The 24,490-nt window shown below is 42.1% G+C and overlaps 1 protein-coding gene across 1 annotated transcript in view; it reads left to right on the forward strand.

The window, feature by feature from the left end:
- Positions 1–1,134: 1,134 nt before the first annotated feature.
- The window catches only part of LOC112069914 (FH2 domain-containing protein 1-like), a 49,757-nt gene continuing 26,401 nt past the window's right edge, over positions 1,135–24,490 (forward strand). Inside the window, exons 1-8 of the mRNA XM_024137310.2 lie at positions 1,135–2,037; positions 8,152–8,213; positions 15,461–15,563; positions 16,433–16,518; positions 17,180–17,280; positions 19,704–19,774; positions 20,063–20,170; positions 23,403–23,473. Coding sequence (XP_023993078.2) covers positions 1,495–2,037; positions 8,152–8,213; positions 15,461–15,563; positions 16,433–16,518; positions 17,180–17,280; positions 19,704–19,774; positions 20,063–20,170; positions 23,403–23,473 — 1,145 coding nt within the window. The 5' untranslated portion in view covers positions 1,135–1,494. The remainder of the gene's footprint in view (positions 2,038–8,151; positions 8,214–15,460; positions 15,564–16,432; positions 16,519–17,179; positions 17,281–19,703; positions 19,775–20,062; positions 20,171–23,402; positions 23,474–24,490) is intronic.

Raw genomic sequence — 24,490 nt, forward strand, 5'->3', positions numbered from 1 at the left:
ATAGATGACCAGCAGGTTCAAATAATAATAATCACAGTGGTTGTCGAGGGTGCAACAGGTCAGCACCTCAGGAGTAAATGTCAGTTGGCAATATGATCATTGTGCCAGGACTGGTTCAAATGCTTCCTTACAAGAATAATGCATCATATTCAGTAGAAACTAAGGTCCTTTATTTATTTAACTAGGCAAGTCAATTAAGAACAAATTCTTATTTACAATGACGGCCTACCCCAGCAACGCTGGGCCAATTGTGCACCGCCCTATAAGACTCCTAATCATGGCCGTATGTGATGCAGCCTGGATTCAAACCAGAGACTGGAGTGACGCCTCTTGCACTGAGACACAGTGCCTCAGGCCGCTGCGCCACTCGGGAGTGCAGCAGTTGTTTTGGTTGTTTAAGGTGGTTCGTTATGGTTTGAGGTACTTTTCTCTCAAAGTTGACCTTTATGTTTTGTGCCGCTCCTGTGGCAACAGCTGTCTTTGTGATATCAGGTGCTTTGCATATTGAAATGTGGGTTATTGTGCGAACGTCGATGGAGTATTACTCATTTTATGCAAAGGTCTAAGATGATGTCACTCATGTAGTAGATTGGTCAGTCCACTCCCAGTCATAAAGGTAGGTCAGTAGAACAACCTATCATCCAATTTATGATATTTAACTCCTACATGAGAAAAGTTCCACAGAGAAGTGGACTGGGAACTTTAGTACAAATGTAAATCAATCCAATTCAATGGTTTAATACTCTAAAACTATATTAAAATCCACAAAGGGAAAAAGAAATGGCATGTTCGCTAACCTGTGGAAAACTAAATACGCTCCTGGCAAATCCATGTTGTGCTTTGGATACCTTCCAGTAACCCTGGGCGTAAGTATGTGTAGACTAGTGTCACCGGACATTTTACACCCAGCAGGTTGACTTCAAGGACTTCAAAAGAATAATGGAGTCTGTCATATCCCTATTGTGGTTTCCCCTCGACCGGGGTGGTTCCCCCTTCTCTCTTTTGATGTGTCGCACCCCTCAATTTCCCCTAATTTAGATTATCCTGGGGACAACATGCATGGCTGCCCCCAAATAATCCTTTCTTGTGTTGTTTTTGTACCTCCTTATAGGTCCATGGTGGTTCCCCCAACGACGACCTCCACAGAACGCGCCAGAACCCTACCAAGGCCCAGTTTGAAGTGATGGTATACGGGCAGCAAGATGGAGACAGACGGAATCAGAGAGCATGTTAACCTCGCCGTGACTAGACAGAACGTCTATTGTGCTCGAGCTATTTTGACATTTAACCCTTGACCCGTGATTTTATTAGTTTTTAAAACCACAGACAGTTTATGATTTCTTCGACATACCTGAATAACTTGAGTTTAAGTTGTGTGAAAGGTTGTTAGTTGATTGGGCTACTCCAAACTCTCGAGAGCGAAATTGAGGGCAGAGAGAATCTGACGCAGTGGACTCTCAGAACTAGGCCCCACCCCAATGGTGCACTAGTGTGATGCATGTTATGAGCAGCCCGTCGCTGGCTAATGAGACAGAGAGCTGCAGCAGTGAGTGCAGCAGCGCCGCCACCACAGCCAGCACCACCAGCACTACCAGCACCACCTCCGACCTCTCCCCAATGTCGGGCCACACCCCCTCACCTTCTAATCTCCCCTCTCTCTTCCCCAACGAACCCCCCCTGCACCCTACCACACTACCCCACCACTACGCCCCACCGTCACCACCACCCCTGCCCCCGAACGCCCCTCCTCCCCCTCCCCCACCACCAACCTCCCTCTCCAGCCACGGTGTGTGGAAGAAGCGGCAGGTGCGGAGCTTTTTCTGGAAGCCCATCCCAGAGGAGAAGGTGCGGGGCCAGCCCAACATCTGGACCATGGCGGTGCGCTGCCAGCAGCAGTACCAGATTGACGTGCGCTCCGTGGAGGAGCTGTTCGGCCAGCAGGAGGAAGTGCAGGGCCGGGGGTGTGTGCCCGCCATCAGTGGATTCTCCTCAGCCCGCATCACCCGGTCCAGGTCCTTCAAGGAGAACAAGGACAAGGTGAGTCTGACTGGGTGGATTGTGAATGGTGGATGGGAATACGCCCTGACCTGTTTTTGTTTTACTGGTGGAATTACAGGACATAAGAGTGCTGGTAGGTCCACTTCACTAGAAAGAGATGTTAGCAGTATAATGTGCTTAACAAAGAGTTTTGGGTTTGCGCTAACATGACTAAGATTGACTGGTTGGTATGGCAGTTTACTCTGKAGTAAAAACAATACAACAAAACATAAATTGACAACAACAAGACCAGTATAGACAGACAGTATATACTGTACCTGAACCTGATCTCAAAGGTTATTCTTGGAAGTCACTGTACTCATCACAGAACGCAAGCTAACACAACCACTTCACAGCACAGCACAATCAGCTTCATCTCGAGGGATGGGAACAACACTACCAATACAAAAGCCAATTGTGTGGCATGCGTATCTGGAAACAGGAAACGCATCGATGGTGAGCGTAGTGTAAATCATTGTATACCYCTGAAAAAGGCTTTGAACGAACTGTAAAGTTATGCCTACGTGAGGCTTAGTGAAGCTTATGTCACAGTTTGACAGTCTGAGCAACCTGGTGTGAATACTGGCTGTTATTTCACAACCCCTATTCCTCAAGGGACTCCAAATATAGCAACATGCTACGCGCTACTCCTGAGAGCCCTGTGATTGTACGTAGGATATACAGTGCCTTCAGAAAGTATTCACACCCCTTGACTTTTTCCACATTTTGTTGTTACAGCCTGAATTTKAAATGTATTAAATTGAGGTTGTCACTGGCCTACACACAATACCCCATAATGTCCAAGTGGAATTATGTTTTTAGAAATGTTTAAAAATTAATAAAAAAATGGCAAGCTGAAATGTCTTGAGTCAATAAGTATTTAACCCTTTTGTTATGGCAAGCCTAAATAAGTTCAGGAGTAAAAATGTGCTTAACAAGTCACATAATAATAATAAGTCACATAATAAGTTGCATGTGTACAATAATGGTGTTTAACATGATTTTTGAATGACTACCTTATCTCTGTACCCCATACATATAATTATCTGTAAGGTGCCTCAGTCAAGTAGTGAATTTCAAACGCATATTCAACCACAAAGATCATGGAGGGTTTCCAAATGCCTCGCAAAGAAAGGCACCTATTGGTAGATGGATAAAAATGATGTATCAATACACCCAGGCACTACAAAGATACAGACGTCCTTCCTGACTCAGTTGCCGTAGAGGAAGCGAACCGCTCTGGGATTTCACCACGAGGCCAATGGTGACTTTAAAACAGTTAAAGAGTTTAATGGCCGTGATAGAAGAAGACTGAGGATGGATCATCAACATTGTAGTTACTCCACAATACGAAATCAAATCATGCTTTATTTATACAGCACATTTCAGACGTGGAATGCAACGCAATGTGCTTTACAGGGAAAAAAAACAATGACCATAAAAGCTGAAATATTTACTACACATTATGATGAAAAACTAAAAAATTATACAAACCGAACAACTAAGCACCCTAAGGAAAAGCAAAGCTAAAAAGATGTTTTAAGATCTGTGTTTTAAATATGTCCACAGTTTCGGCCCCCTTAAGGTTCTCTGGCAGGCTATTCCAGAGGATGGGGGCATAATAACTAAAGGCTGCCTCTTCATGCTTCTTGGTCCTAGGCTTCGGATAGTTAAAATGCCAGTACCAAAGGACATGAGGAACCTAATTGACAGAGTGAAAGGAAGGAAACCTGTACATAATAACAAATATTCTAAAACATGCATCCTCTTTGCAACAAGGCACTAAAGTAATGCTGCAAAAAATCTGGCAAAGCAATTCACTTTCTGATTTCCAACAGACACTGGGAGATTAATTCCCCTTTCAGCAGGACAGTAACCTAAAACACAAGACCAAATCTACACTGGAGTTGCTTACCAAGAAGACAGTGCATGTTCCTGAGTTTTGACTTAAAACGGTTGTCTAGCAATGATCAACAACCAATTTGACAGAGCTTGAAGAATTTTGAAAAGAATAATTGGCAAATGTTGCAAAATCCAGGTGTGGAAAGCTATTAGTGACCAACCTAGAAAGATTCACTACAAAGATTCACAGCTGTAATCGCTGCCAAAGGTACTTCTACAAAGTATTGACACAGTGGGTTTTTTTCAATCCATTTGCAAAAATATTTGAAAACATGTTTTCACTTTTTCATTATGCGGTATTGTGTGTAGATGGGTGAGAGATTATTATTTATTTTTTTTTTAATAAATGTTGGATTCAGGCTGTAACACAACAAAATGTGGAATAAGTCAAGGGGTATGAATGCTTTCTGAAGTCACTGTGGATACAGAAACAATAGCATCACAAATGCCAGAATTTGTGGTGCTGCACCTTAAAGGGATACTTTGCAATTGAAGCCAATTATATACATGTAATGAAGCCCATTATATACATGTACTTCCCCAGAACTCGTGGATACCATTTTTATGTCTCAGCGTCCAGTATGAAGGAAGTTAAAGGTCGTTTCGCAAGCCAATGCTAACTAGCATTAACACAATAACTGGAAGTCATAGGCATTATGAAGGTATTTTTATGACATATTTTATTGTTTTATGCAGTTCCTTTGTCAGGGACCATGTACAACTAAAACATAAATATCTGAGACTGCAATCTAATGCATTGTAYGAGCTGATTGTGGCAGCATTGTACAGCAAATTTTCATCACCAGACCCTGGGCAGGTGTACAATAAAAAACTTGGATCGGAATTCTTCTGGCTGGCATCTATGTCACCATCTGTGGCACCAGTTATTAACCAAACCTCAATGTTGCACAACCGGCCGTGATTGGGAGTCCCATAAGGCGGTGCACAATTGGCCCGGGTCTCCTTGGTGCGGGTCTCCATCTCTCCTTTTCAAATATTTGAGGTAGTCGAATGTAGCTCTTATAGAGTTTCAACTAAAAGGCAACTGTTTTCTTTGATATTCAAATACAGGCCTCAGAAAAACAAATAATATTTGAAAAATATATATTTATTTGAAGGCTGTCAAATATTTGATGAAGAACCGAAAACGCTCACCCCGTTGCTATGCGATTAAAATGCAATTAACAAAGTATTAAGTAACATGCTAATAAAATGTTTCTCCAAACGTAATTACAGTTTTATTACACAGGTACAAGAACAGTTAATGTTAAGTGTTACTGAGAATGCTAACAGTAACGAAATATGGCTATTAAGTGTCGAAAGGAAACTAAATATCCAAAAACTGCCGTCTTGAATCAACTACAGCCAAGGTAAGTCGAAAATCATGTTAGTTTGTATTCTAAACTATTCCCCAATAAGGGAACCCTGCACTATATTTTATTTGCCCACCGCCAAGTTTTCTGAGCAAAATWGTTTTCGTTGTTGGACATAAAATGCTGTGAAATCACCCGGAAATTGATTTTAATTTAGGAAATCTGTTCCCATGTATTCCCACTCATAAATGTAGAGGCATACGTGATCGTATCTCAATGTAATCCAGGTTTGAAATTATTCTATTTTTGTCAAATACTACAGTTGAAGTCGGAAGTTTACATACACTAAGGTTGGAGTCATTAAAACTAGTTTTTCAACCACTCCACAAATTTTTGTTAACAAACTATAGTTTTGGCAAGTCGGTTTGGACATCTACTTTGTGCATGACGCAAGTAATTTTTCCAACAATTGTTTACAGACAGATTATTTCACTTATAATTCACTGTATCACAAATCCAGTGGGTCAGAAGTTTACATAAACTAAGTTGACTGTGCCTTTAAACAGCTTGTAAAGTTCCAGAAAATTATGTCATGGCTTTAGAAGCTTCTGATAGGCTAATTGACACTATCTGAGTCAATTGGAGGTGTACCTGTGGATGTATTTCAAGGTCTACCTTCAAACTCAGTGCCTCTTTGCTTGACATCATGGGTAAATCAAAAGAAATCAGCCAAGACCTCAGAAAATAAATTGCAGACCTCCACAAGTCTGGTTCATCCTTGGGAGCAATTTCCAAACACCTGAAGGTACCACGTTCATCTGTACAAACAATAGTACGCAAGTATAAACACCATGGGACCACGCAGCCGTCATACCGCTCAGAAAGGAGCCACGTTCTGTCTCCTAGAGATGAACATACTTTGGTGCGAAAAGTGCAAATCAATCMCAGAACAACAGCAAAGGACCTTATAAAGAAACAGGTACAAAAGTATCTATATCCACAGTAAAACGAGTCCGATATCGACATAACCTGAAAGGCCAYTYAGCAAGGAAGAAGCCACTGCTCCAAAACCGCCATTAAAAGCCATACTACGGTTTGCAACTGCACTTGGGGACAAAGATGGTGCACCAGGAGGGACTGGTGCACTCTACAAAATAGATGGCATCATGAGGAAGGGAAATTGTGGCTATATTGAAGCAACATCTCAAGACATAAGTCAGGAAGTTAAAGCTTGGTCGCAAATGGGTCTTCCAAATGGACAATGACCCCAAGCATACTTCCAAATTTGTGGCAAAATAGCTCAAGGACAACAAGGTCAAGGTATTGGAGTGGCCATCACAAAGCCCTGACCTCAATCCTATCGAAAATTTGTTGGCAGATCTTAAAAAGCATGTGCGAGCAAGTAATCTTACAAACCTGACTCAGTTACACCAGCTCTGTCAGGAGGAATGGGAATTTTTACTAGGATTAAATGTCAGGAATTGTGAAAAACGGAGTTTAAATGTATTTGTCTAAGGTGTATGTAAACTTCCGACTATATCAGTTTGGGATTCGTGCAGTCAAAATTTGCAGTGTACAAATGATTTATAATTATGTTCCGGTCTCACGACCATCCGCTCAAGGAAAAATCGTCCCATGGCTGTATGTAAGTATGTTTGAAACAAGAACACTTCCCCTCAGATGGAAAAAGAGTTTCGAAGTTGTTTTTGCCTACCATCCAAATTGCTGTTTGCAATGATTGCAAATGGCTTTTAATTTCTCTGCTGTATTTTCAGGTAACATACAATTTATTGCAGCTTTCAACTGTTTCAGTGGCACCTATTGTTCACCTAATACCTTTTTTGCACTATTGGTTAGAGCCTGTAAGTACAAATAAACTTTGATTTGATTTGATGTTGAAAGAGTCATACTTATCTGTAAAAAATATAATTGGTTTTTGTTTGACTTGAATATGTACACCTGAGGCAATGGACATTCAGGGGAACGGACATTTACAGAATGCTCAGATATACATCTATTGTGTAGATCAGATATGACTGTCAGATAAATTGGAATAGTATAGGAAATTGTGTTCTATTCATTCTATTTTTTATCTTCAACATGCAGTTCCAGATACAATCCAGATACAAGGCAGCCAATCCAATAGTTTCAGAAACGTAGTCACTTCCTGAGATCTGTAAAAAAATAAAAAATTAATAAAAGTAGTTGCTTTTCTCAGATCTGTATTAAAATAGTTTTAAAAAGTAGTACTTTTTTTGAATCTTCACCCCCTATAGTTTTAACTATAGTTAAACATATAGTTATCCCAGGTCTGGAAGAGTTGCAGAGTTAATTGAAAATAATAACATTGTTGATTAGTTGTTATTTTTTTCATTAACTAGGCAACTTGCTCTTGATCCATATGGTCTATCCACTTGAAACTCGCGGACAATATGGACGCAGATATAAAACATTAATACTATACATGAATACAGTTTAAAAAAGTTATTCAAGCATAAATTACTACCATACACCGTTCAAAGGTACTTACGTTTTGTGTCTTGCCCAATCACCCTCTGAATGGCACACATACACAATCCATGTCTGAATTGTCTCAAGGYTTAAAAATCTTTCAATAACTTTTCTCCTTCTCTTCATCTACATTGATTTAACAAGTGACATCAATAAGGGATCATAACGTTCACCTGGATTCACCTGGTCAGTCTATGTAATGGAAAGAGCATGTGTTCTTAATGTTTTGTGTACTAATTGTAGAATGTCACCTGTTATTTACCAACATTATTGATCCCGGAAACTTTGATAAATTACCGGTAGCTTTGCAACCCTAATCTAGCATCACAATCATTCCCACATGATCCTCCTGAACTGAATCGTGTTCTTCTCTTTCTACTGTTCTCAGATCAGCATTCTGGACTCCAAGCGGGGCATGAACGTGGGCATTTTCCTCAGGCAGTTCAAGAAGTAAGTCTTCCTCCGGTTCTGTTAGATTAGCTTACATAAAGCGGGGATAAAATTCCACTGATCGGCGTGAGGGAGAGAAACGAGACGCCTTTGGTGAAACACGACATTGTTGTGTAACTTGTTTTAAGTGGCGGCCTCCTTAGTCCGGCACGCTAGGGGATAAGGTCACGTGTGTGTGTGTGTCATAATTATGGTGTTTGCTGTATTTACATTTTAGTCATTTAGCAGAGGCTCTTATCCAGAGCAACTTACCTGAGTAATTTGGGTTAAGTGCCTTGCTCATCAGCAGATTTTTCACCTAGGCGGCTTGGGGATTCAAACCAGCGACTTTTTGATTACTGGCCTATCGCTCTAACTGCTAGGCTACCTGCTGCCCCTGTAGAGTTGTCAATCTGTTAGGGTAGTGGTTCTCAATCCTGTTCCTGAGGACCCAAAGGGGTGCACTTTTTTTTTTTTTTTTTTACCACAGCACAACACACCTGATTCAAATCACCAAAGCTTGATGGTGAGTTGATTTTGCTGAGGCAAAAAAAATAATTTGCACCCCTTTGTGTCCCCAGGTCCAGGATTGACAACCACTGGGTTAGGGTATGTCAATAGAGGGGTGAGGAAAATTACAGTACAACTAGTTTGTACTGTCTGTGCCTGTTGCATTTGTTGTTCACAGCATGACATACAGTGCCTTGCAAAAGTATTCATCCCCCTTGGCGTTTTTCCTATTTTGTTGCATTACAACCTATAATTTAAATGGATTTATATTTGKATTTCATGTAATGGACATACATAAAATAGTCCAAATTCGTGAAGTGAAATGAAAAAAAGGGGCACCACCAAGCAAGCAGCACCATGAAAACCAAGGAGCTCTCCAAACAGGTCAGGGACAAAGTTGTGGAGAAGTACAGATCAGGGTTGGGTTATAACAAAAAAAATGAAACTTTGAACATCCCACGGAGAACCATTAAATCCATTATTAAAAAAATTGAAAGAATATGGCACCACAACAAACCTGCCAAGAGAGGGCCACCCACCAAAACTCACGGACCAGGCAAGGAGGGCATTAATCAGAGAGGCAACAAAGAGACCAAAGATAACCCTGAAGGAGCTGCAATGCTCCACAGCGGAGATTGGAGTATCTGTCCATAGGACCACTTTAAGCCGTACACTCCACAGAGCTGGGCTTTACAGAAGAGTGGACAGACAAAAGCCATTGCTTAAAGAAAACAATAAGCAAACATGTTTGGTGTTCGCCAAAAGACGTGTGGGAGACTCCCCAAACATATGGAAGAAGGTACTCTGGTCAATTGAGACTMAAATATTTTTTGGGGCCATCAAGGAAAACGCTATGTCTGGCGCAAACCCAACACCTCTCATCACCCCGAGAATACCATCCCAACAGTGAAGCATGGTGGTGGCAGCATCATGCTGTGGGGATGTTTTTCATCGGCAGGGACTGGGAAACTGGTCAGAATTGAAGGAATGATGGATGGCGCTAAATACAGGGAAATTCTTGAGGGAAACCTGTTTCAGTCTTCCAGAGATTTGAGAATGGGACGGAGGTTCACCTTCCAGCAGGACAATGACCCTAAGCATACTGCTAAAGCAACACTCGAGTGGTTTAAGGGAAATCATGTAAATGTCTTGGAATGGGCTAGTCAAAGCCCAGACCTCAATCCAATTGAGAATATGTGGTATGACTTAAAGATTGCTGTACACCAGTGGAACCCATCCTTCTTGAAGGAGTTGGAGCAGTTTTGCCTTGAAGAATGGGCAAAAATTCCAGTGGCTAGATGTGCCAAGCTTATAGAGATATACCCCAAGAGACTTGCAGCTGTAATTGCTGCAAAAGGTGGCTCTACAAAGTATTGACTTTGGGGGGATGAATAGTTATGCACACTGAAGTTTTCTGGGTTTTTTGTGTTATTTCTTGTTTGTTTCACAATAAAAAATATTTTGCATCTTCAAAGTGGTAGGCATGTTGTATAAATCAAATGATACAACCCCCCCCCCCCCCCCCCMMAAAATCAATTTTAATTCCAGGTTGTAAAAAAACAAAATAGGAAAAATGCCAAGGGGGGTGAATACTTTCGCAAGGCACTGTATAAGTGACCTTTATATTGTGTGTACCGAACACGTGTCCTGTGTTTGTATCTGCATGCGTGTTTGTGCAGGTGTTTTTGTGTATATCTCTGTGCAGGTGTGTGTGCGTGCATGCGCATGCATGCTCCCACGCTCTCGTGTGGGCATATTTGCGTCATTCATCTGTTTCTCTGTACCTATCTCCATAGCAACCTAGTGTTTAGTGGACAGTCCAGCTCTCCTCCCACTGGTCCCCAGCGTAATCAGACACAGCTTTAGCCCTTATTTTATGTAACTGACTTTTCCATTGGGAAACAACGTAGCTCGAATGCTAAATGGTCACCACTCCCAAGGTTACTACCTCACTGATGCAGCATTTCAGTGACTAAAGCAGATCAAGACCATTCTGAATGAATCCAAACTGAGATCACTTACGCAATATTACCAAAACTATTACTCTATATAGGAAGATACTTTATTGTAGTACAACCTGCCATGACAGTATAGTGTTTAAATCAAAATGCTATTGAAATCCTTTGGGTAAATTTGAGCTTGTTGCCAATCTTTTTATGCTTGTCGTTGTCTTATTTGGCAAGGTGACACTGCTGTATGGTTGGATGCAGAAACAGTGTCAACAGGCTACACTTTCCCTAAATGCCAAGAAAAACCAGTTGATAAAGGTTTCCGATTCTGTAATCGACTTCGTCATAACCGGGCTGACTGCGAAGGACGTAGCGGTATCGTAATGATACTCGACTAAGACTTTTGGAAACTAACATAGGGACAGTGGCGACCCGTCATTCAGGGCAGGTGGGGCAGAGCATATCGGTGCTCATCGGCCATTGGACATAAACATTACACAAGTTGGAAATTGCAAATTCAACAATGAGTGGTTTGGAAGGAATTAGTAAGGCTGACTGCAAGCATTGCAAAGCAATCATTTGCCTGCTATTCAGTGGAGTGGCTGTGTGGTCCCAAGTCGAAGAATAAAGGTCTCTTTTCCTCGTTTAAAATTATAAACATTCAACATTGGCCAAGCATGTCAATGAAGCATGGTTTGTGCCGCGCTCAAAACAACTTAGCTCAAAACAACTTAACTCGGAACTGCAAAATCAGAATTTTGTGAGTTCCAGACAACTGGGAACTCGGGACTGGGAAAATACGTTTTGAACTTTCATCCAACTTTGAATTGTACATTCGGAACTCTGCCCTCTTTCTAGAGCAATGACCTGAAGATCACTGACGTCATCATGATTCATCTTTTTTTCTTCGAGTTCCCAGTTGTCTTGAAAGCACCATAAATCCAGAGAATGCCAGACTTTGATGGCAAAGTTTGATGACAAAATTTGCCCACAAAGGACTGCCGCGCCACCTTCCTGTTCAAAGTKAGCACAGCACAACAAGGTGAGTCCAAAAATGTCTTGTATGCTGCTGCATAAATGATGTAATATGCCAGGGAGATATGTAGACTGTAGCTAAGAAAGTAAATACTAAGTGTATGTTGTTGTCACGCCCTCTTGAGGGCGCCAGACTGCCTATCTTTACGCATACCTGTCCCCTTCGTTACGCGCACCTGCGCCTCATTGGACCCACCTGAATGCTATCATTATTTGATTGCCTCCCCTTTATCTGTCTGTTTCCTCTGTTTGTTCCCTGTGTCTGCATTGATGTCGTTACCCTGTCCAGACGCTGTTCCTGTCCTGTTTTATGTCCGTTATTATTAAGTAAGTCAGCCATATCAGCTATGGTTTTAAAAAGGAAGTAAATGAGGCTGAACGAACTGTTTCGCTGCCGGACGAGGCTCCGCTGATAGCCAGGTGTAGCAGTGGTAAGGGTTCACTCCATGGTGCTGAAAGGAAAGCTCCGCTGTTGGGACAGCTTTATGTAGGCCCTAACAGTTCGTGGGCACCGGTAGTCACCATTATAGTGCAAATGTCTAAGTCCCTCACCCTAAAATCTCCATGCTTTATACAGTAGTCGTTTTAATGAAAAACCTCTAGAATTGGTTTTATAATCAAAGTATTTCTCTACCCAGCCTGACTGGGCATATACTGTATTATTCAGTGTGTGTGTCACTGGCAGTGCTCTCCTCAGCCCAGACACAGGCCATCATGGAATGGGAACATGATGGCCTGCAGAAGAAGTACAGTCTGGTCTTACCTCATCGCTGTCTGTGCATGTCCTTCAAAGGCCCCTGCAAAGTTGTTATATGTAAAAAAAWATATATAATTTCTTTGGACTAATTCCTACATTTACAGARGAATATTAGTATTGGCACTGAAGATATCTGCGCAGAAAGAGCAATGAGCATACAATACACACTCACATATACACACGGACACATACACACATGCAGGCGTGCACACACACACACAAAATAGAGAGGGTTTTAGTAATATCAGAAAACTGACCCTCAGATGATCTGGGTTGATAATCCAGGAGAAAAAGTCCACATTGTTCAAATCAAATCACCAATCAAATTGTATTAGTCACATACACATGGTTAGCAGATGTTATTGTGAGTGTAGTGAAATGCTTATGCTTCTAGATCCGACAGTGCAGCAGTATCTAACAGGTAATATCTAACAATTCCACAACAAAACCTAATATCTAACAAATTCCACAACAAAACCTAATATCTAACAAATTCCACAACAAAACCTAATACACACAATCTAGTAAAGGAATGGGATAAGAATATATAAGTATAAAATATATGGATGAGCAGTGACAGAGCGGCTAAGATGCAATAGATAGTAAAGAATAGATAGTGAAGGATACAGTATATACATATGAGGTGAGTAATGCGAGATATGTAAACATTATTAAAATGCCATTATTAAAGTGACTAGTGGTCCGTTTATTAAAGTGGCCAATGATATCAAGTCTGTAGGTAKGCAGCCACCTCCCTGTGCTAGTGATGGCTGTTTAACAATCTGATGGCCTTGAGATAGAAGCTGTTCTTCAATCTCTCTGTCCCAGCTTTGATGCACCTGTACTGACCTCGCCTTCTGGATGGAAGCGGGGTGAACAGGCAGTGGCTCGGGTGGTTATTGTCCTTGATGATCTTTTTTGCCTTCCTGTGACATCGGGTGTTGTAGGTGTCCTGGAGGGCAGGTAGTTTGCCCCCGGTGATGCGTTGTGCAGACTGCACCACCCTATGAAGAGCCCTGTGGTTGTGGGCGGTGCAGTTTTTAAAATTATTTTTATTTAACCTTTATTTAACWAGGTAGGCCAGTTGAGAACAAGTTTTCATTTACAACTGCGACCTGGCCAAGATAAAGCAAAGCAGTGCGACACAAACAACAACACAACACAGAGTTACACATGGAATAAACAAACGCACAGTCAATAACACAATAAAAGTTAAAGTCTATATACAGTGTGTGCAAATGGCGTGAGGAGGTAAGGCAATAAATAGGCCATAGTAGCGAAGTAATTACAATTTAGCAAATTAACACTGGAGTGATAGATGTGCAGAAGATGATGTGTAAGTAGAAATACTGGTGTGCAAAAGAGCAAAAAAGTACATTAAAACAATATGGGGATGAGGTAGGTAGATTGGATGGGCTATTTACAGATGGGCTGTGTACAGCTGCAGCGATCGGTTAGCTGCTCAGATAGCTGAAGTTCAAAGGTAGTGAGGGAGATTTAAGTCTCCAACTTCAGCGATTTTTGCGATTCGTTCCAGTCATTGGCAGCAGAGAACTGGAAGGAAAGGCGGCCAAAGTAGGTGTTGGCTTTGGGGATGACCAGTGAGATATACCAGCTGGAGCGCGTGCTACCATACCAGGCGTGCTACCGTACCAGGTGGTTGCCGTACCAGGCAGTGATACAGCCTGACAGGATGGCTATAGCTTTGGCTAGCAATATGTCCTACTGTATGTATTACATAAGCAGTCTGGAGTGGCTAATGCTAACTCACTGTGGAGTGGTATACTGGGAGAGAGTTGTAGCTCGTGATTTGCATGCCAGCACAGAGCATGTGCTGTATACACTCAGCTTGTACAACACATTTGACACAATGGGTGTGATTTAACTGATATTTTTGTGATACTAATGGAGAGTTTGTCTGCACAATTGTGCAGAGAAACTCTCCCTTATATCACAACGGTTTTGCCAAATGCATTTTACATCAGTTGTACAACTTGAGTGTGTACGGGGCCAGAGGGCTGATCTCATAGGACATTTTGCATGGCTCCCCCTGTAATTTTCATAGCATTTGACTCTTATCACAGGAGCACCTATTAACACTGCCACGTCCACACTGGACTTGGACACTTTCGTTTATGTAACACAGTCGCTAGTGCAGTACAGTATATCRCCGATTTTTTTGCATGTGGCTAGCATAGCCTCCAGCCGTTTTCAGCTAGCATGTTGCTAACAGTAACTCTAGCTACTTACAGGATGTTATTCGTTATTCATGTCGATGGGAACCTTGAATGCAGAAGAGAGGCAGGTTGATCATGCTAACTAACCTAACTAGACATTTGAAACATAGATTCTCCTCCTTTCAGTTGACCTCCAATGAGAATATCATATTTGAAGTGATTCTCCCGATTTGATATGACTCAAATTTCCACATATATTTCATTTTTACTGAATTAGCGGCATGTTGTTGCAGTTGCACGGGCTCCCACCGCATCTCCCCGAACCCCTTTCAATTCATGGATTCTCCAGTCCCATGGCTCATAAATCCATATCAGGCCTGGGCATCAGGCTCACACATTGGAGTGACTGTGTGATGAATGGCTGGATTTACTGCTACGTGCAAACAGAGAGTGAGAGCCTGTGCTGTTTACCAATGAACTGAACTGACTCTTTCGGTACCAGTTAAGCCAATGGGTATAAGGCTTTATAACTTGTTTTGTATGAGCCTTTAGGATGTCCTATTATAAGGTGTATAATATGTTATGTTTCTTTAACCGACGGGTATAATGCTTATAACTTGTTATGAGCGCGTAAGAGCCTCTTAGAACAAGGCTTATAGTGTGTTAAGTCTCTCTGCACCAAATTGTCAACTGTCTCAAAATGGCTTTTATTCAGTCAGGATCCTTATGAGATGTTCATAAGATATTATAATACTGTACATGCTTATAACAAATCTTGCCATGCATTATAACCGCATCGTAATGCACTATACCGGTTATCACTGTGTCCATCTCATCCAGGTCCAATCACTCCATCGTGGAGGACATTCGCCAGGGAGACGGCAAGCTGTACGGCGCTGAACTCCTCAAAGACCTGCTCAAACTCCTGCCCGAGTCTGAAGAGGTGTGTGTGTGTGTGTGTGTGTGTGTGTGTGTGTGGTGGTGTGTGTGTGTGTGGTGTGTGTGTGTGTGTGTGTGTGTGTGTGTGTGTGGTGGTGTGTGTGTGTGTGTGTGTGTGTGTGTGTGTGTGTGTAAGAGAGAGGGACACACACACACATAATGTACCAGCCAAGCAAGGCACCGATGCACCACAGTTTTACTAGCACAGCCCAGCTACTATAGGCTTCCTCTATGTCTATGATATAATTAAGCAATAAGGCACAAGGGGGGTGTGGTATATGACCAATATACCAAGGGCTAAGGGCTGTTCTTAGGCAAGACGCATCGCGGAGTGCCTGGACACAGCCCTTAGCCGTGGTATATTGGCCATATACCACAAAACCCAGAGGTGCCGTTTTTATTATTCTAAACTTGTTATCAACGTAATTAGAGCAGTAAAAATACATGTTTTGGCATACCCGTGGTACACGGTCTGATATACCATGGTTATCAGTCAATCAGCATTCAGGGCTCTAACCATCCAGTTTATAAATACCTTTAAATCATTCTCAAATGGATGGAGCACGATCATTCAATTATTTAATTCAATGACAGACATTTTCTAAGTTACTTTGTACTTCATCACATTTTTAAGGTAAATTTGTGTTGTTGAGGTTCGTTTCTTATGGATTGCACTTATTGGAGCACAAAATAATATTAATCATATTATTACACTTTCATCAAAAGTGACTTACAGGTAGTCATGTGTGCATACATTTTTACATGGGTGGCCCCAGTGGAAATCGAAACCCATCAGCCCGACTTTGCAAGCGCCATGCTTTACCAACTGAGCCACAYAGGAACATGTTYMTATGTTTATTGTCGTATCCAYAGGTAAAGAAACTGAGGGCGTTCAAAGGGGACTCCAGCAAACTGACCCTGGCAGACTCCTTCATGTACCTGTTGATCCAGGTGCCTCGGTAAGCTGCACTCATTGGTATTACAGCACAGAAACGGATTGGCCACAGGGCAGTTTGGACAAATACTGGTCCATCTTCAACGATCCTTATTTGCCTAATAAAGAGGGCCTCTACAAAATAAATGGGCCGGTGTGGGGGCCTCGAGGAAAAACTTAGGCAGGCGTGTTAGAAATGAAAGAGACAATTTCTGGACTCAGTCCATCCCTGTTACTGCATGAATCAATCAAATCATGATTCACTTGTCAATCAAATCAGCCATGAGTCTACCTACCTTGCTAGTATTTTCCAGTACCCACAACTGTTCATTCTGCAATTTAATTTGCTCAAAAGGAAAATGCATGGTTATATGCTATAGCATAAACTATGCAGGTTTGAGAAATTGACTGAGTACTTACTTCAATTAAATAAAAGGGTGTGCAGTATATGGTACTGTACATAAGGTCTATTCTATTTCCCTTCAAGGGCTAAGCTACTGCTGTTTTTCTCCCTGGTAGTTAATTGATCAAGGCCAAGTGTAAATCAGTACCAGATTAGAAGAGAATGAAAACCAGCAGTGCTCTGGCCCACGAGATCGAGGGCCTGGAGTTGTATAGCAAATTGCACTTTTCTGTTCCCTGTGCCAGTGATTCTGACACCCCCTGTTCTCTGTCGCCCCTGCCAGGTTTGAGTTGCGCATCGAGGCCATGGTCCTGCGTGAGGAGTTCTTTCAGTCCTGCGCTGTGATGAGCCATGAGATCGATGTCATCCGCGTGGCCACAAAAGGTAATGATGATGACACACCACTGCCCCGCCAGAGGCCACCGCTACCCACTGGCGCTGCCACACATCGTCGACTGGTGACCAAGAGTCACGGCGCTGAGGTGTGACAAGGACCCAGTGTATGTGCGGGTGCGTGCATGTTATATGAGCTGGTGCTGTATTCGGACAGATTTATAAAGTAGATGAGTGATAGATGCAGGTAAGGAACTGGTTCAGGGAACAGAACAGAAAACCGGAAAATAACAAAATGATTTGAGGAACAGAACCCAAACCAAAAACAAAAGTGATCTATACTGTTCCGTAACAGAACTGTTATTTTGAAAGCATGGGAACCGGTTAATAATATTATTTTACGTTCGGGGCATTTTCTTCCAGTCCGACAAAAATCGCAACAAAGCGCCTATGCAAAGCCCTCATTCTGTCACTCAGAAACGTATTCCAGAGTCTGCCTGCCAGCTGGAAATCTTTGCCAGTGGGTGTGCGTGTATGTGTAGGCTACATGCCCCTCCCCTCTGAAGCATAGGTTACTGTAACCTACTGACGACATTACAAGCGTAATTCAAAAATTAGGGAGAGATGTTTAATTAGAGAAGAATGGATAGACTTTTTCAATGCTTGTTAAGGATACTATAGTTATCATGTTTCACATTGGATTGATTAGCTACATAAGGTAAGACGCGTCTTTAATTCTCGCTAACGTTTGCTCTGGTCCAACGTTAAACCAACTCGGAAGTGCAAAGACATTCAAAGTTCCTCCATAGAAGCCGCTCCGTAGGTATAATTCTGTGGACCTAATACAGATTAAATTGCTTACCTGCTCCACAGCAAGTTTCTCTATCCGCACTGATTGGTGAAGTAATTTAATGTCGAGCTAAATGTAAAGAAACATATTTCAGAGTTTTACAAAGGAACAGAAAGAAACGATATAAACCAGTACTTTTTTGGGGGGTTCATACCGCTTCAGAACTTTATTTTTCTGGTCAGAACAGTGGAACGGAACAAAATAAATAATGGTTCTGTTCAGAACTAATCGACTGAAAAATAATGTTGGTCCCAAACCCTGGTTCATGCAGAGGAGGTTTTCAGGTTAATGAYATAAATGGGGCTTCATGCAATGAACAGACATGTAAATACAGAGATACAGAGATAGAAAGATACTGAGCTACATACTGTATTTACAGATATATAGAGACATGGATGGATGCACCTGGAGATTTTTTCAGGGGTAGGGACAGTAAACCTCATTTGGTTAATGGTTAATGATTGCAAAGGACAAAACAGACTGTGCTGATGTTGCCACGGTGTGTCAGTGTTATTATGCTGTAGGGTGCCCATTAAGCTCTGCGTCTGAAACCAATCATATGATCCTCAGGCAACTTGTTTTGCTAATTTGGGCTCTGAAATATGCAAGTCGTTGACATTTATTGCAGTGGGCCTATGCATGATTTGTTGGTATGCAGCTACTGTAGCTAATGCATTCAAATGAGCTTGGTAGTGCCTAAAGAGCAGCACCAATTTAGCTAATTAATTGCCCTGATACATTTAGTGAGCTAACCATGTCTTGAGAGTGCAGGCTGTACAATTTGTATTGTGAGGCCTTTTAGGGGATGACGCAGGGTTTTTGAATGATTCATAAAAYGTCTTGACACAGACTTTCACCTCTCAGTGAATTTGGGGCTTTACAACACAGGTAGAAGGGATTGAGCCCTGATCTCCAGTGCAGAGCCTCACGTGACACGTGTCGGGAGTGTTATCCACTCGACCACAGCTCTGCACATTGATGCAACGTTGGAAAAGTTGGTATGAGCCGTCGTTATTTTGTGGGTGTTTTTTGTGTTTACTCCATCTCATCATGAATAGCTTTTGATCTAGGATGTGCATGTACATATATGATGCATTTTGTTATGCTGTTGTCCATTCGCTATTTAAACAAAGGTCAAGTCACAGACAGGCTACTTCCTGATTGTGATTACTAGTGAAACCAGACTCTTGGTCTGGGCCGACATTACTCCTAATGAGTAGCTAGCTGTATTGTACAGTATTTGAAATATCAATAGGCCTACAGTCATGCTAGAACTATGACATCATCTCTATACAGTTGTATACCTCAGTTGAAAGCTAGCTTGAGTTGTAGTGGAGTGTATGGTGGAAGTTAATTCCAAACAGAGATGGTGTTTGATGGGGGGCAGACCTGGGTTGAAATACTTGAAAAGTATTTCCAAATACTTTGAGCGTTTGCTTGAGTCTGCCTGGAGGGCCAGATGGGCGGGGTTTGCAGTTTTGGAACTTTTCTATTATATTATTAAGCCAGGCAAGCTCAACTAGGCACAGGTAAAGTATTTGAATCCCAGATCTGATGGCGGTTGCTGCTGAATGCTCTGTGTGCTATGGGTTTGTATTGACCCCTCTCTCCTCTCTCTCTGTAGAGCTGATGACTTGTGAGGAACTACACGCCATCCTCCACCTGGTTCTGCAGGCTGGAAACATCATGAACGCTGTAAATCAACGATGCCATTATCTCTCACTCCCCCCCCACCCCTTTCTATTTAGCTATCCTCACTCTCTCTTCCTCTCTTTCTCTCTCTCCTCAATCACTCACTCACCCTCTCACTTCCTCAGTCGGTCTCTCTCTCTCTCTCCATCAACCTGTGACATCTGTCTCGTTCTTTCCCCCCCATCTCTCACTCACTCCTTATCTGTCTGATATGACGATGGCTGAGGTGGGATAATGGCTTTTATGTCACCACTATGACACTGCTCGTATATCCTCCTCCCTGTCCCGCAGGGTGGCTACGCGGGCAACGCCGTGGGCTTCAAGCTGTCATCGCTCCTCTCGCTGGCCGACACCAAGGCCAACAAACCTGGCATGAACCTGCTGCATTTTGTGGCATTGGTGAGTCTGACAGAGAGAGATGGGAGGAGACACTGAAGGAGACACACTGGAGGAAACACACGGACTTGCACACACACCACAGGATATTGATGGCACCTTAATTGGGTAGGACGAGCTCACAGTAATGGCTGGAACAGAATAAATTAAACGGTATCGAACTCATCAAACATGATAAACATGGTTTCCATTCACTCCATTCCAGCCATTATTATAAGCCGTCCTCCCCTCAGCAGCCTCCTGTAAAACACACACACACACACACTGGAGGAGACAGACACACTGGAGGAGACAGACACACTGGAGGAAACAGACACACTGGAGGAGACAGCCACACTAGAGGAGACAGCCACACAATGGAGGAGACAAACAGATATGCACACACACAACACACACAGGAGAAGACACACATACACACTGTAGGGGAGACTGGAGGAGACACACACAGAGAGTCAGATTAGTGGAGAATCCCTTTGTAAAGCAAGCAGTGTGCAGGAATATCTTCAGGTTTCTTCTGCTGGTCATGCTCACTTTAAAATGAAATTTCACCGTTTGGGACTATGAGTCAGTGTGCTGACCTGTGGATTCTTTTGCCATTCGACCAGAGTACAGACACTCCCCACTGGGCACAAACTGGTTGAATCAATGTTGTTTCAACGTAATTTGTCAACGTATAGAGACATRGAATCTAGGTGGAAAATACATTGGATTTGCAAAAAGTCATCAACTGTTGTTTTGAGGGTCAAATTTAAACCACAGGATTTTCAACATAGTAATACCTTTTATCAAATTCAACATTGTTCAATTTGTACATTTGAAACAACATCAGATCTTCAACGTTATATCCACTATCAGAAAAAAAACTATAAGCTGGGAAGCACATCCTACTGGAGAGCTGATCTATCTACAGCTATCCATTTGGTCTCTCGTCCAGGATTTTAACCTCTTAGTGATCCCTTCACGTGCCAATCCCTTTAGCGGGATCGATTTGACAGCATCCAGTGAAATTGCAGAGCGCCAAATTCAAACTACAGGAATATCAATATTAAACATTTACGAAAATATAAGTGTAATACATCATAATAAAGCTTAACTTCTTGTTAATCTAGCCGCTGTGTCAGATTTCAAAAAGGCTTTACGGCGAAAACAGATCATGCGATTATCTGAGGACAGCGCCCCGCATACATGAAAATMATTTTTCAACCAGGCAGGCGAGACACAAAAGTCAGATATAACGATATAATAAATGAAAAAAAATATTTTTAAAAGTATTTTTTGCGTTATCCTATTTGCTATAGTACACCTATAGGTACAGTGGAGCCATATTTGAATGCAGCAACACGTTATTAAGGCAGATTGACTCAAGATTTTCTAAATAGACTTTTAGAATTATAAGGTGCTGCATTCAAAGTCGGCCACGGTACACCACTAGATGGCACCATATCACACCAGGGCTATAAGAACTGAACCGATGGACATGGGGCCATGAAATGTGTCATGTAGATCTTATATGAATATAAAGTCACTGCAACCTTAGATGGTTGCACCAGACGAATCGGTAGCACCATAGATATCATTGGCACCAGTGGCACCATAGGATACTATAGCAATAACTATTGATCAGGCGGACTTTGTCTCATGCAAATGAGTTTTAGGTTTAAATTATGCAGGTGAACAATGTGATGTATTGTGATTAGTAGATCTGTATAATCACAGGTAGTTGCCCTTTTATGTAGTCTGAACTTAGTGAAAAGTGACTATTTTATTTGGGTCCTGCCGCTTGCGCAGTCAGCGTATTACAGCTGTGAGAGTGTATTGAAGTATTTTGGAATGCTAATGTGGGGTGTACCAACTGAGATTTAAATCATTTACAAAAACAGATTGATACATTTTAAATGAACCTTTATTTAACTTGGCAAGTCAGTTAAGAACAAATTCTTATTTACAATGACGGCCTACCCCGGACGACACTGGGCCAATTGGGCACCGCCCTATGGGACTCCCAATCACGGCTGGACAGCCTGGAATCAAACCAGGGACTGTAGTGACACCTCTTGCACTGAGATGCAGGGCCTTAGACCGCTGCTCCACTCGGGAGCCCCAGAATTCAAAGATGACCACAATATACCAATAAACACAAATCTTAACATAAATCATTAGTCAGATTGACCACAGAATTGGTTTATAAACTCAATACATTAAGTAATGACTTTAAGAATGATTACCTGCTGCATTCAAAGGTAACCAACTTACAGCACTAGACAAAACTTCACTTTTGGTATTGAAAGAGAAACATGGTAAGGCTTTCACTGATTGCACATAAATTAATATAGTCACATGATATAGTGCTTGCTTTGCTATMCAACTGATCTCGTGTCCTTTCTGTCATCCTGTAAACCCTGTTCGTTGTTGCTCACAGCTATACATTGGTTTTGCTATTAGATGAAGCACAGTGAGAACGACATTAAGTTAATGAGTATACAAAGCATTAAGGACACCTGCCCTTTCAATGTCACAGACTGACCAGGTGAATCCAGGTGAAAGCTTTGATCCCTTATTGAATGTATTCCTAAAGTTTGTTATACTCAGTGTATGGATACAAAATATCTGACATTGAATTCCCATTTTAACTTTGTTGTGCTTCTATATGATGGAACGTGCAGTGATAACACATTTAGATGACAACTAAACCAAACATCAGACATAGTTTTTTCATTGGAATTTGGTTTTGCTTTTAGAAGGTTGAAAGCATAGTGACACATTGGGAATTCAACAAACTTCTGGCTGTCTTTTGAGTGGGTGAATAAAGGTTTCTCATTGATCAACGTCTCAACAGAATTTTACCAAAATGTCCACGTTTAAATGACGTGGTGTGCCCAGTGGGTCAGAATTCAGTAGTTTGTTTGAATCAGCTTGTTAGAATTTGAAATGTGTGAATACGTCTTTTTTGACACAGAAAAAGGAGAGGCTTTCCACAGATGCCCTTTAGTCGGCAGAGAAGTTGTCACCCGTAAATATTCCATGACATTGATGTTTGAGTAAACAGAGACTAAATGACAGAAATGTTGAATATTGCAGGATTGCAGATGTTAAGGAGTTGAGTTCCACCATCTGTATGTATTTTCAAGCTTTTTTCAAGCTTTCAGATGGGAAATTACAAGTGGGATATGGGTGTACATAACACGTAATAAAGCATTATACAAGGCTAATTATAATTCCTTTTCTATCTACTCAGGAGGCACAGAAGAAGGACGAGAAGCTGCTGAAGTTCCCTGAGAAACTTCAGGGCATTCAGAGCGCTTCCAGGTAAATAGTCCTTCATTATGCGGTCTTCATGATGTCGGAAACTTGCAAACTGGGAAAAAGCCTCCGACTCATAATTTCCGTAAAGTAGCACACTCAGGTGTCAAATATGTGCCGCATCTACTACGTCACCTATTCAGGAAATTACTTAGAAGACAGCATTTTCMGCAGTTAAATGCAACAACAATACATTATTCATCAAAATCAATCTAAACTCAGCAAAAAAAGAAACGTCCTCTCACTGTCAACTGAGTTTATTTTCAGCAAACTTAACATGTGTAAATATTTGTATGAACATAACAACATTCAGCAACTGAGACAGAAACTGAACCAGTTCCACAGACATGTGACTAACAGAAATGGAATAATGTGTCCCTGAACAAAGGGGGGGGGGCGGTCAAAATCAAAAGTAACAGTCAGTATCTGGTGTGGCCACCAGCTGCATTAAGTACTGCATTACATCTCCTCCTCATGGACTGCACTAGATTTGCCAGTTCTTGCTGTGATATGTTACCCCACTCGTCCACCAAGACACCAGCAAGTTCCCGGATATTTCTTGGGGGAATGGCCCTAGCCATCACCTTCGATCCAACAGTCCCAGACGTGCTCAATGGGATTGAGATCCGGGCCTTCGCTGGCCATGGCAGAACACTGACATTCCTGTCTTGCAGGAAATCACGCACAGAAACGAGCAGTATGGCTGGTGGCATTGTCATACTGGAGGTCATGTCAGGATGAGCCTGCAGGAAGGGTACCACATGAGGAAGGAGGATGTCTTCAATGACAACAAGCTCAGTCCGATGATGCTGTGACACACCACCCCAGACCCTCCACCTCCAAATTGATCCACTCCAGAATACAGGCTCGGTGTAATGCTCATTCCTTCGAAGATAAACGCAAATCTGACCATCACCCCTGGTGAGACAAAACCGCAACTTTTTGCCAGTCCTGTCTGTCCAGCGACGGTGGGTTTATGCCCATAGGCAACGTTGCTGCCGTGATGTCTTGTGAGGACGCTGC

Source organism: Salvelinus sp. IW2-2015, unplaced genomic scaffold, assembly GCF_002910315.2.
Source record: "Salvelinus sp. IW2-2015 unplaced genomic scaffold, ASM291031v2 Un_scaffold1150, whole genome shotgun sequence".
In the NCBI taxonomy this organism is placed as follows: Eukaryota; Metazoa; Chordata; class Actinopteri; order Salmoniformes; family Salmonidae; genus Salvelinus; species Salvelinus sp. IW2-2015.